The sequence below is a fragment of the Artibeus jamaicensis genome, unplaced genomic scaffold (genome assembly GCF_021234435.1).
Source record: "Artibeus jamaicensis isolate MK-2021 breed Jamaican fruit bat unplaced genomic scaffold, CSHL_Jam_final scaffold_474, whole genome shotgun sequence".
Classification (NCBI taxonomy): Eukaryota; Metazoa; Chordata; class Mammalia; order Chiroptera; family Phyllostomidae; genus Artibeus; species Artibeus jamaicensis.
Genome location: NW_026522046.1, coordinates 40,669,721 through 40,683,750, shown reverse-complemented (window position 1 = coordinate 40,683,750; position 14,030 = coordinate 40,669,721). Strand labels below are relative to the sequence as shown.

Here is a 14,030-nt window from a genome sequence, read left to right as displayed (position 1 = left end):
TAAGAGGCTGGAAACACGGACATCTCCTCTGCCCAGGTTCACAGCCCTGAGTGCTGTTGCAGACCCTGGCTTGGAACCTGAGAATTCCAGAAGGAAGACACGGAGAATGGAGAAAGGAACCAAAGAGAATGAACCCTGCAACACTCACGTAGGCCTTCAGGATGAACTGACCTCTCAACAGTCTGGGCACACTGCCCGCAGGAGGGAAGCCCCACTGAGGGGCTTCTGGCACATTCCACATAGGTCTCCATACAATTATATAATAGTGTGATGAAGAAAAATACAGTGCAGAATGGGGAAAAATATATAACTTTATTTTTAACCAGGGGATTCTCTCTTTTCCATTTAATAAATACAAACTAATAAAAATACTTTGTTTTGCAAAAGACCGCCTCCCTTCTTCCTCCAGATTTCATGGAAGCCCCCGTGGCCACTATTGATGTGGCTGCAATGCCCACGCTCCTGCCGTGTCCACACACCACGTCCCCACTGCTTTTCCTCTCCGTGGAGAGGGCTCTGCCTCCTATAAATGGGCCTGCAAATACGGCTTAGGTGAATATGTCTCCTTTCCTCCCCTTCCAAAAGCAGGTCCTGTACTGAATTCCCAACCTTAAAAGATGCCCTCTGAGAAGGAGAGACCCTGGTTTCCACCGAGGCCCAATACGGAACCCTTCAGCCAGAACTCGCCAACCCAAGACATCACGTGAGGTGGCAGCACAGCAGAAGCCACGCCCGTCCGCCAGACACAACGTGAAAGGGGAGGAGAAATTACAGTAAAATCTATTCTATGTCTTGGAGGCTGTCCCTTATTTCAAAAATATAAATCCTATTTAAATGTAACCTGTTTGAAGCAGGCCGAATGTGTGATTCTGCATGCAACAAATCTGTTATTGCTCATAGTGGACCCCGGCATCACGCTGCTGAGCCGCCTACATTGAAGGCCGACCGCATCAAAACCACAAACCACAAGCACGTGGTTTGTGCCCACAGGGCGAGGGCCTGGCGTGCCACACTTCCACGGGCGCCGGTCGAGTTTGGAGGTAAGGCACGCCTCTGCACTGCACTAACAATGGATCCCTGCCAACTCCAAGTTGCAAAGAACAATTCTGCCCTAGTAGTTAACAGTTCCTGCTGAGACCAAGCATGTCCAAAAGCCTGTAACACCCCAGTTTTGAGAATGGGAAAGACAAACTCCTGTAGTTCCAGAAGAAACTGTGACTAAACCTTTCAGTCCCACATTTTTCCTGAATTGGTAACTGAGACACGGCTGTGTTCTTTGATAAATGTGACCGGGAAAGACCACTGGTCTGTGTGGTTAGCAGCGAGCTTCTGCACATGCCCACTGTTCATCAGTCCACAATTGAAAAGTCTATTTCCTGGAAGTATTTCTAACTGTGGTAGGTTGGAAATGCGTAACAAATGAAGAAGATGGGACTGGGTCGTAAGAAAAACACCTGCTGGTAAGAGACCATGGTAAGAGACCACACTGCAGCAGCAGCACACTGCTCCTGGGGTGCACGGGGAGCCGGGGGGACCTGCAGGGGCGCCTGCCTGGCCTCTGCCTCGGCACTAGGCCCCAGTCCTTCGGAGGGAGCATTACTGGTTCCGGTCCCCGGAAGGCTAACACGCATCCTCCCCAGCCCTCGGGAGGGGCGGGAAGCTGTAACTGTGCGGTGCACAAGCGCCCAGCTGAGAGAGGTAGTGGTGCCGGCCTGACAATCTGCCTGAATCACCTTGCCGGAACGCTCTAAAGCTGCATTCAATTGTCATTATTCTACAGAAGTTGTAATTTCAGAAGAGAAGCCTGTTTGGGGTGGGAGAGGTGGCAAAGAAGACCAGAGCTGCGGTTCTGCAAGCTTGCCTTTTTTGGTACCAGCACAGAGTGTCACTGTCACTAAGTGTCCTGGAGGAGAAACACTGGAGACTGCTCGGTGGCACGTGCACACACACATGGGTGGGGCCCTAGAGCCCCAGAGACTTCTGCACGATCTGCTTGGCGATCTTGTAAAACTGCTCCCGGTCATCCCGCCACATTTTGGAGGCATCCACATTAGCTCCACTTTCGTCATTGGGCTCTGAAAGAGAAGGCAGACATTGCCCACCTGAAAGAGGCTGTTAAAGTAAGGTCTCAACGGGCAAGATCTTCATTTCATCCAAAACCACTGATGGATCTTTCCAGAGATGTGTCCCAGAAATAAGTAAAGATGCTGACAGCTGAATCTGCTCTTTGAGAAGCACACGAGAGCCCCGAGACTGAGCAGCAGTGTGACCTCAGTGGAAAGATACCTCTTGGGGTGAAATCTACTCTCATGACTCCTTCCTTCTAAGAGTATAAAATTGCCCGCAGAAGTCATCCACCTCACTCTGGGCACCCAGAGAGCAAGCCACAGACAAGCCACCAGCCTGCTTGGTCCCTGGAAGCGCCCTGTGCAGATCACATCTCTCTCAGAGCCCTTGTCAGTGCAGCTGCCTCCACGCTCATGGGCGTTGGGCCCATGTGGACACCTGACCCCAGGGCAGCTAGTCCCTGTGTTGGCCAGACAGGGCCAGTAGTGGCTCCAGGGTGGAATCCAGAGACACACAGAGAGGCAGCCGGAGCCTGTGGGAACCGGACAGGAGAACGGTCAGTCATCAGTCACAGACGAACAGGCAGTGAGCCCGGTGCTGGTGGTCAGAACTGAGAAGCGGCTAGATCAGAACAGAGAAGGCTGTCTAGAGGGCAGCAAGCACAGCCGTGAGATCAGCCTCGGGTCCAGCCCTGGGCCGCACCCTCCCCCTCCAGCCCTCCTGCCCTAAGCTGCACCAACCCAGCCAATAGGCGTGTTTCCCCTCTTTCCATTTACTCACACGCCCCTCCTCACCAGGTCACGAGTGCAAGGCCTCATTCTGGGCACTGGCTACGCAGCCAACCCCACGACCTGCGCCCTCAGAGAGGCACCACCTAGCCGACCCACAAATGCCTCATTTCAAACTAAGTGCTACAGAAGGGAGAACGGGACAGCAGCAGGTAGAATGACTGGGGGTGCACTGGCCTCCTGGAGAATGTGGCACTTAAGGGACTCCCGACTGGGCCAGGCTGCAGGAACACCCAAGCACAGGCAGAGCCTCCAACTGAGGGAACCCCATGGCCCCAAGGGCATGCAGTGGCCCTAGGGCAGCCCCAGAGGGCACACACAGCCACACGGGGGAGGTGGCCTGGCCAGCCTGAACATAGTGACAGAGCTGGAAAAGCCACTTGGAGCAGAGGACTGGTATTCCGAGAGGAGTGTATAAAGACTACATTAAAATTTACATATGAAGACAGCCAAGTCTCTGCCTCCCTCCCGTCTTCAGACCCCTTCTCCTGATTCTGACCACTCGGTGGACGAATGGGGAGTGCTTCCAGCTCAAACCATGCACACACCGAAATCTCAGACCTCACGGCATCCCGGACCTCCACGGCCTAAACCCAGGGCCACTCAGGCTGGCCTGCAGCTGGGTGTTCCCCCACCCCCACCCAGGGGGGCCTTCTGCAGCACTGTCCACGTTCACCTTGTGGCAAGCCTCTATCTCCTCTGGCTTTTCCACAGCGCTCCACCCATGCTCCTCTGAGGACCCTCTCCTTCCACATGCCCTTTGCCATCCCCTTTGTACTACCCGTCACCCACTGTCTTACCCACAGGTGATTCCACACCCTCGCTTCCACAACCCACCCTCGGCTGAGTAGCTTCCGGGCAGGCCCTGGAGGAGGGTAGATAGTCACAGCCCAAACTGATCCCTTCCCCAAATCCTGCTCCCTTTTGCTCAGGCACTTGGGTCACCCACCCCCTAGTGAGCCCGAGTTCCACAGCCTGTGTCTCCCACCCCTAGTTCCTAGGCCCCAGGACATCATGCCCCACTGTAACCACAGCCACGCCTGACCATCTCTCCTCAAAGTTGGCCCCGAAGCCATAGGACCTTCTTCTGAAGTGTCAGCACACATGATCTGACATCTGTGGGGGACCGGCCCTGAGGGAGTGCACCACTGCAGGGCTCCCTGCCCCAGCTGGGTTCCAGCCATAAGGGGTCCTGGCAGTGCCCCTGCCAGAGTCAGTGGCCTCTCCCTCTCCCTCACCTTACAAACTCCTAAGTGTCCTAAGCTGATCCCACATGGTCCCAGCTTGGGACCTGACCTGGGAGCCCCAGGTGTGTCATGACCACAGGATTTATCAGGGTGGCCTGCCATGGCTGGTGAATCTGGAACATTTCCTTAGAAAGCGGGGCCTTAAAGCTGGGGTCCACACTTCATACTGGGCTTCACACCCCTAGCACAGTGTCTGCAGCAACACAGCAGGCCCCCGATGAATGGCTGAAATAAAGGGGACGCCCACGGTCACAGCATGGCTACGCCTGGTCTGCACCATGACACGCACACACTGCTGGTCTACACAATACAGCCTGCACCGCACGAGGCCATTCCTGAAGTTCAAAATTACAGAAAGCATCACACACAGTAAAAGTGAATAATGAGGACAAGGACAACACAAGGAAGGAGGCACAGCCGTCAAGCTGTCTGGCTCCTATGACGAGTGAAAAGCTGCCAGAGCCAACCAAGGCCTCGCACTCACCTGCCAGCATGCTCACCACCGACAGGAGGATCTTCTCCACGCTCTGCACCGGGCTCCACCTCTCAGCGCTGCTCTCGTAGCCCATGGGATCGTCGCCCGGCGCGTGGAGGATGGAAATGCAGACTCTGCCATCAGGGTAGACTGCAGGGGCCAGAACACACCAGGTGAGCAACAGCCGGGCCAGTGACACAGCAGGCGGTCAGAACCCAGACAGGAAGGGAGCAGGAGGTGCCAACACAGCGAACTGTCTGCACAGCCAGGGCACCACCTGAGGCCCCACCCACAGGGTCCTGGGGAGCCTATGCAGGCCCCTCAGGGCACTTGCTCACCCTGACGGGGCTCCGGGCTGACCTGTCCAGTTCTAGTCATCATGGGAAAACTCACCTTCACATATATTTTTAAAAATATTAAGAGTATCATTTTTCTTCATCCACTGATTATATTTAAATAGCCCCCCACTTCCTGGGGCCAGTGTATTTGGCTTTCTTAAATTGCTGCTCAAGTAGAGTTGTCTCCATCCCCCCCACTGCCGTCCCTCTGACCCATCCCCACCTCCCACCCTCGATTCTACATGCCTTTGGTTTTGTCCATGTGCCCTTCATACATGTTCTTTGACAGCCCTTCCCCCATTTTCCTCCATGTGTGTTTCTTATATTATATTCAAAAGAATAAATGAAAGGTCATCTGGCATATTTCACCAAAATATCTCATATAATTAGAATTATTCACAACACTTTTCAGAGTGAGTTTCTTAGATATCCCTAATTCTACCATTATACCCCTGAAAAACGTATGTTCACATGGCTAGGACAAAAGCAACTGGAATTATATAATTATTTTTTAAAAAGGACAGGCATTGGCATTTCTTTTTGTAAATTATTCTAATATAAAAATGACCGTCTGCACTCTCCGGAAATCAACTGTGTCTAAATCTAACCTGTCCCCCAGGAAGCAGCATCATTAATCAGACACCAAGGCCTGATTAGAGAACAATAAACTTTCAGTTTCGTTTGTAACCAGCCCTACTGACAAAGTTAAAACCATCTGTTTTTCCCCCTCTTATACGTACTTGGAGAGATTTTCAGAGCATTTGGCACATGCTCAAATCACCCAGGAATCCATCTGGATAGACTCAATTGTAAAATTATAAGACTATTGAGTTTCATTTAAAATAAAAATGCATCTAATTCACCTTCATCAGAATTTAGAATTGTGAGTAGTTCTAAATGGCCTTTCTTTTACACCGAGCCCCTCACTTTTCCCATCACCCCTGTTCCAGTGCTTTTGGCTCTTTGGCTATCCAAACGCCACACCACAAACTCCAGCTGAAGGACAAGGCTCAGGAAACTGCACAACGGTCAGGACATTCCTCTGCAGGCCGCACCCTTGGGACCTGGGTACCCAGAATGCTTTGAACGACTCTCTCTGCCATAAAAGCAGAGTAGGTATCAAGGAGTTTCCAACTTAAGAGTCACTTCTTCAAGGTGACAGCACTGACGCATGACCCCGCACACCCAGGAGCAACTGCATCCCTTGCCACCTCCTCCCTTTCACAGAGTCCCATCAGTTTCAGCTCCTAAACTTCCCCAGAACCTCCACATCCACAACCCTTTCCCCTGACCCACCACAGCTGTGTCCTAGCCAGGCCGTCCAACTGTACTTGACACCACTCCAGAGTGGCCCCTCTAAGACCACACTGACCTCGCCAGCCTGCATAAGCATCCCCTAGCAGTCAGCCATGCTCCTCAAATAAACACCCAAATCTGAATCACTGCTCAAAGGCCTCAACTGGTTTGGCTCCTACTCTCCTGTCCCCTCCTGTCTGATGGATGCCCAGGAACTTCCACTGCTCTTCCCCTGCAGACTGAGCTTGGCCACCACCTCTGCAGGGAACAACCCCACCTCACTGGCGGTCCAGCCCCCGACCTTTTATTATGTGTTCACCACTGCATCCTAGCAACTCAGTAAATGCGTTCAACTATTTTTTAAAATATTTATGGACTGACTGATTTTTATTATAGTGAGACCTATCTAATAGCTCTACTCAAAAATAATTTTTATAAAATAAAAACAGCACACGTCCACTTATAGTAAGGCTCAATTTAAAAGCTGTATGTGCCCTGGCCAGTGTGGCTCTGTGGACTGCGTGCTGGCCTGCAAACTGAAAGGTCACCAGTTCGATTCCCAGTCAGAGCATGTGCCTGGATTGCAGGCCAGGTCCCCAGCTGGGGGTGTGAAGGCAACTAACTGATGCATTTCTCGCACATTAATGTTTCTCTCCCTCTTTCTCCCTCCCTTACCCTCTCTCTAAAAGTAAATAAATAAAATCTTTTTTTAAAAAGCTGTATTAATTATCTGAAAATTAAAATAGTATTATCAGACTTCCTACTGTACATTCACATGGTTTAATAGTTTAATCAGTTCATCGGTCATATTTGTTTCTAACACTATGTCATAAGCAGTGTTCTAAAGACCACTTATCTTCTGTAAAATCTTATTTTTAATTACCCACAGTCCTCTTTATAAGTTGCATTTTACCATTAATCAACTTGAAACTCCATTCCGTCGACCATGATATATTTTTAAACTGCTGGGTGAGTGACCTCTGAGCCCCCTCGAGGTCTTCTTTCACCCGTGTCCCCTCCCTTCCTTACACTGTCTCTTTGAAAAATGCCTGTTAGATCTCTAAGCAAAATGTGACTCACTACTGGTACAATAAAAATATATCTGAAAACTATAAAAAAAAAACCACCACTTAGTATTATTTCAAACAGCAAGGTCACGCCGCGCGCATGCCCCATTCAACCGCCACGCCCAGCAGCTCCCGCGAGCTGCCCCCACTGCCGGCAGCCCCCACGGTCTGAACACTTCCAAGCTCCCACCCCACACAGAGCCGAGCTGATGCTGGGCTAAGAAAAGGTACAGACTGGCCACTGTCACCAGCAGTAAAGGACAAATCCCTAAAGGAGGTCTAAGCAGCAAGTCCCACAGGAGAGAGCGTGCCCACCATGTGGGCAGCCCTGGGCCGGTGTTGAGATGGTGTGTCACGTGTGTTCATTTGGAAACCGAGAGAGAAGTCAAAAACTAGGAACATTCTCTAAATTCTCTAATGATGTGTAAAAAAGTACAGGAAAAGAAACTGGTTTCAAATAGGTAAATATTTCATTGTGTTGCCACAGCTATTAAGAACATGATTAATGAAAATAAAATCATTTATAAAAAGAAACATTATTTTAAACATGATCATTGAAAACAACATATTTCCTTAGTAATTCTCTTATTTATAATCGTCACCTGTACAAGGGAAAAATAAAAACTGCAGCCATTCAGGAATTCTGATCCCTGCTACTAGACACTTTTTCCAACTAAAGGACAGTAAGTTTATTTAAATGACCTTATTTTTTCCTGTTTTTAAAATACATATTTTAGGAAAAAAATTTACAAAAAGAAAAACATCCTACCACTAAAAGGCAATCATTTTTAACATTCTTGGGTTACATTTCCAGTTAAATTATAACTTACAGATTATAAACTGTTTTTCTCATTGAATTAGCACACACACCATCCCTCATCATTAAATACTCCCCAGATCATTTAAATATCTATGCAGTACTGTAGCATATGAATCAGTACAACCCAACTCGTGCTGTTGTTGAAAACCTAGGCCGCTCTCCACTTCCCCATGGCAAACAGCGCTGCAGTGAGGACCCGTGGGACCCTCTCTGTGCACACTCCCCACAGCTGTACCACCAGCGGGGCGCCGGCTCGAATGGCATCTCCTTGGAGGGCCACATTCTCTTCCATCCACATCAAACTGCCCTCCTAAACTGAAACCACCGACCAACACCACCGTGATTAAGTGGCTAAAATGCAGCACATAAAAACATTTCCAACGCTCTGGGTTGCTCACGGACACCACCTCGAGTGTGGTGACACGTTCTCTGGGCCCCTCCCATGCCACTCAGGATGATGACTCCTGAAAGCACTTACTGTTGGGATGGAACATCTCGCAGGTGAATCTCATCTTTGGGGGACTCAGCGGGTAATCAAGTGGAAAACTCAGGATGGCAGGAAACACTCCAAACTCAAAGCAAGTGTCTTCTGGGCCCCTGGAAGACGTAAAATACACAGGACTTGAAGGCAGATATTCCCAATGTCTAGCACACTTAGAAATGAGTTTGGGGAATTTTTACTACATTGTTGCATATGAAAAGATTATCTAAATACTAATGATGAATAGCTACTTATTTCTGAATGGAAAATAATGTCTCACCGTCCTGTTCCAATCGGGTTTAAATCTTAGGTACAAGCACAAAGATATAGTTACAGGTGGTTTTACATCAACAGAGGTAACGGGAGCAGCAGAACCTCCACCCTCATAGGATCAGAGGAAAAACTAAGGCCAGCACTGCAGGATCCCAAGGACCTTGCCTTTCTGAGTATGTGGTGCAATTACATTTTAGGAGGAGGATATAAATTATGGCGCACATTACAGCAAGACTCTATTGTTGCAAATAAATAAGGGGTTGAGAGTTGTTTTCCACAAGCTATTTTTTATTTATAAATGCACCTCAGGAAAAATTTCTGTAACCTTCCAGAAACTGGTAAAGAGCACACGCGTGGTCCCCGCCGGGTTCCCCACAGAAGCCCAGACGTGCACACACGCAGCAGCGCTGCAAGCACGCCTTCATCTGCGGGCCTACGCTCGGGGCCACACCCGCACCCACACGGGCACCTAAGCACTCACTGTCGCCAGGCACGTGCATGCCTTGTCTGCCTGGGTTTACCAACGCCTCGTGTGGAAAGTGGCAGAAATGGAGTAAACCACTTCTCAAAGTCCCACATTTCAAAACTCTACAAGCACAAATAAGTGCCCTCTTGCTCCATGTACAGTACACTGGCCAGCAGGAGAGGGGGAGTGAGAGCCACCGCTCTCACCGTAACTGAGATGCGCTCCCCCACCCCACACAAAGGATGGCTACAAAATCTGCATTAAGGTAATGAACCCATCTCAAACCATCCTTCCTGTGTAAACTTTGACAGAAAACAGAACTGCCAAAGGACAGCTACAGACTTACAAGAGCAGCAACCACGCTGGCTGTGACCCAGCAATTGAGTAAGAAAAGAAATCCCACGACATTCCTGTGAACTGAGAGGAAGCCGCCTCAGGACTGCCTGGCTCTGTCCACGCCATGGCCTGCGCGCATTAACTCTGCACACAGTGAGGGCCGCCACAGGGCCCACAGCCTTGGCTGCCCAGGCCTGCTGCTGCCTCTCAAAATGCTGGGTCGGCCAAAAAGGTGGTTCAGTTTTTTTTCCACATGATGGTTTAGTTGTCTTAAACTTCATTCAAAACAATTTTGTTAGACAGTATTGTGACAGCTGCCATATCAGCATGCATTTAAAAAAAACCCTCAAAACTGGTGAGTTTTTGTGTAGCCATATTAATATTGAAGATGGAAGAAAATACGCAACATTGTCGGCATATTATGCTTTACTGTTTCAAGAAAGATAAAAATGCAACTGAAATGCAAAAAAAAAAAAAAAGATTTGTGCAGTGGATAGAGAAGGTGCTGTGAGTGATCGAACGTGTCAAAGGTGGTTTGTGAAGTTTTGCGCTGGAGACTTCTCGTCAGACAATGCTCCACAGTCAGGAAGACCAGCTGAAGTCAACAGCGATCACACTGAGACATTAGCTGAGAACAATCAACGTCATACCACGTGGGAGACGGCTGACACACTCGCAATATCCAAATCAGTAAAGTTACCAGTTATAATGAAAAATGGGTCTTTTATTCTAAGGAAAAAACTAAACAGACTTTTTGGCCAATGCAATAAATACAAGACATGGCACAAGAACAAAATTAAAATATATTAATTCTAAAACAATCTACATACATTTTTAGAATTGTTTAAAAGTACAAGTTTATTCTGTCTTAATAAAATTATTTTGATTCAGTGAAATTTTAAAAATTTATATGAATTTGCAAATAGTAGAAACAATATTTATTTCCACAATTAAAGGAAAAAGACAAAATTTCAAAAAGAAACTAAACAGAGCTCTATTTTCATTTGATGTTGACACTCAGGCTCTCCATGACACCGCCACAGCAGAGCCAGGATGGGTCACTAGCCTGGGAGGCTGGGCTGCAGTAAAGTGGTCAAAATGGGAATGCGGCAGGAAGTGTTCAGTAGAGGTAAATATTTTCAATGTAAGAGACAAATCTTGGTTCTGAAAACTGTGTCTTTGCTACTTTGGGAGAAGCCACAGTGAATAGCTACTTTGTTTCGGAGGGTGTCACAGCACAACAGCGCCCAGAGCCTTGGCCTGAAACCAGGACAGGAAAGCCACATGAAGAGGCGGGCGTGGGGGGCGGGGTCCTTGGAAGAGAGGTGGCCCAGCTGCACTGCAGGGAAGGGTGGCCAGCCTGGGACAGGGCTGCAGGCCACCACCGGGCACTTCAGTCCTGCTGTACTCTTCCCGAACAATGAAATGAATGCCCTGGAAGCCCTTCTCTCTGCACACAGGGTCAGCATAGCCCACACACATGCACGAGATTTCCAATCAACCCACACTTCTTTTCCAGCAGGAGAACTCAAAGCAGATGGTAAGTGCCTTTCCATCCTTAACTCCACATGTCCTTCTGATGAAAGGTGTAAGGAGTGCTGCTTTCACTTAAGCAAAGCTGGGATAAAGTGACTGGCCCAGGCTCTAAATCAGTTCAGTCCGGGAGTTAGGAGAACACAGTTCGAACTGCTACCCCAGAGGCTGCGCAAACAGAGATGCTATCTTTAAAAGCAACAGTGTTACTATGTCAGGAATGTGTGCCAGTGCTTCAATCTTTCTGGCACCTTGATTCAGTAGAGAAAAGTCTGTCTGGGTAATGTTTTTGGAATGAGCCAAATGGTAATTGCTCAATACTTTGATAACAGTTCTTTGTTTCTCATAATAGTGCTTTCTTTAAAATTTAAAAAAAAAATAAATAAATCCCCTGGGTCGTCTGCAGCCTCATAAACATGATCAAACATTTCCTAAAGTGCTCCCACACCTTAAATATCAAAGCCATTTTCAAACACTCTGGTTGGCTACTGGTTTAAAACCAGGCTTCCTGTCTCTTCCAGAGGCCTGGGCGCCGGGGACGAGCCTGCAGCCGGGCCCACATGGGCAGTGGCATGCCAGCTGACGATGGAAACACCAGCAAGTACATTCCTGAACCAAGAGAGGGAGACGTAATTAGTATTATTTTTGGACAAGTTTTAGTGCCATCCTCCAAGTAATAAAGAAGTGAGAGCCTCACTTCTCCTGCACTGAAGGCCTCATCTCAAAATCTTAAGGGAAAAAAATGTACAAGAAAAAGGTAACAAAACATTTATCTGAGACAAATATATAATCTTCAAAGCCTGAAAATTATTTTCCATCTTATTGATTAAAATAATGGGCTGAATTATGCAGAGCGCTGAGACAAGTACTTATCTATTTGTTGAGACAGGTATTAAAACAAAATACCTGCGCTCCATTCTGTAAAGGAAATTGTTCCAAATCGCTCTCTCTGAGGACTGGCTCAGGTGAGTTGGATGCTAAGGAGCAAAAACTGAGAGCAATACCAAGGTCTAACCCTAACCACTGTTCACAGTGCCTGCTCCATGCGGGCGACGGCTGCCTGCTGCTACCGCCCAGAGCCCCAGCACCCCAATTCCATGCCATCCATGACAACTGATCTCCGCTGGAGCTCGGCACACCTGGTGTGAGCCACCTGCACTCAGGCGTGTCCCAGCACCTCGGCCCACACGACTCTCCAGCTGCGGCAGGTGGTGAAGAAACTGTCTTTGCTATTCCCTTTTCAGGTTTGTCACAGCTCACATACAAATGCCTCATACATATGACAAGGGTTTAAATAACAGAGATTGTAAACCCATTCATTAGTACTTAAACTTGTACTGGATCACTAAGGGACAGTTATGCTCTATAACCACCTGGGGCACAGAGAGGAAAGGCACACCACTTCATAAACACTCTCCTCTTCTGGAAGGGTCCCCAGTAGAGCCTGGCAGGCCATGAGGATGCCAATGTCACAGCAGAGTCAACAAATTTATTCCCCAAGGATCAGCAGATCAAATCCACAGTGAGGCCCCACTTCATAGCCAGCAGGGCTGCTGGAACCAGACAACTCCAAGTCAGGGGAAAAGTAGAGAAATGAAAACCCTCACGTGCTGCTGGTAGACAAGTAAAATGCAGAGCGAGCTACTGTGGAAAACAGCTGGACCGTTTCCTAAACACTGAACACAGAGCCCCTCTGCCCTCCAGCAACTCCACTCCCGTGTGTCCAGCCGAGAGAAACGGAAACGCAGGTCCACGGACACTTCAGAGCAGCACTGCAGCCCAAACCCGGTGACACCCAAGTGTCCGTCAGCCGGAGAGTGGACACACCAGGCGTGGCCCATCCCACAGCTGGGACACAACTTGGCAACACAAAGGGAAGAACCACTAACACTCTGCAACGCAGGGGAAGAACTCAATCGTGCAGGACACTGAAGTCTTCCACTTTGCAGTGGAACCCAGAAAAGGCATCTATCTATCGAGTCCGGAAGCAGCCTGCGGCTGAGGTGGGGGTGGGGACTGACTGCAGACGGGCATGAGGACCTTCTTGGACATGCTCTGAAACTGGACTATGGAGATGACCACGAGACACATATTTACGAATGTCACTGACTTGTACACTTAATACGGGGCAATTTATGTCATGTAAATTACATATCAACAAAGCTGTGGAAAACTTGACCCTGGGGGACAAGGCCACATGCCATACCAGGGCATCTTGACCTCTGCAAGGCAGCGTCTGGGCCAGACACTCCCACACCGAGTGCAGGAGCCACCATGTGCACTGCAGGGTGCTCAGCAGTGTCCCGTCAGACACCAGCAGTGGAGTCCCCTACTCCCCAGCTGTGATAACCAGCAGTGTCTCTGGACATTGCCACCTGTGTCCCATGGGGGAAAAACCAACCCCAGCGGACAACACCAATCTAGGCCTGCTGTTCCCTAATTTGCTCCTTCTGTCCACAACCTTTGGAGACACCGCTCTAGGCCAGTGTGTCCTTCTGCCTGAACCTCTGCAGAGCCACATGGCATCCGGCTGTACAGATGGCCGTGAATCACACCAAACCGCAACGTGCCCACATCACCGTGGCGGTGCTGCAGGGCACATCCTCACACGAGACCTGCACGGCGCCTCTAAGAACGAAATTCCTGGGGTTGGGACTGCTGGGTCAGAGCATAGGATACACACTGTAAATGCCTATTTGGGCATCTCAGTTTATTTCAGTGGGCACAATACCCATGAGAGACGCTCTGTGACAGTGCTCTGGACACAAGAAAGCCTGAGTAAGGGTGGCTGCCGTGACCATGATGTTCACACCTGGTGTAAGCCACGCACAGCCCCAGAGAAA

At 49.1% G+C, this 14,030-nt stretch overlaps 1 protein-coding gene across 1 annotated transcript in view; it reads right to left on the bottom strand.

The window, feature by feature from the left end:
- Positions 1–293: 293 nt before the first annotated feature.
- The window catches only part of UBE2G2 (ubiquitin conjugating enzyme E2 G2), a 29,736-nt gene continuing 15,999 nt past the window's right edge, over positions 294–14,030 (bottom strand). Inside the window, exons 4-6 of the mRNA XM_037158196.2 lie at positions 8,577–8,695; positions 4,587–4,727; positions 294–2,075 (exon numbers count right to left, since the gene is read on the bottom strand). Coding sequence (XP_037014091.1) covers positions 1,963–2,075; positions 4,587–4,727; positions 8,577–8,695 — 373 coding nt within the window. The 3' untranslated portion in view covers positions 294–1,962. The remainder of the gene's footprint in view (positions 2,076–4,586; positions 4,728–8,576; positions 8,696–14,030) is intronic.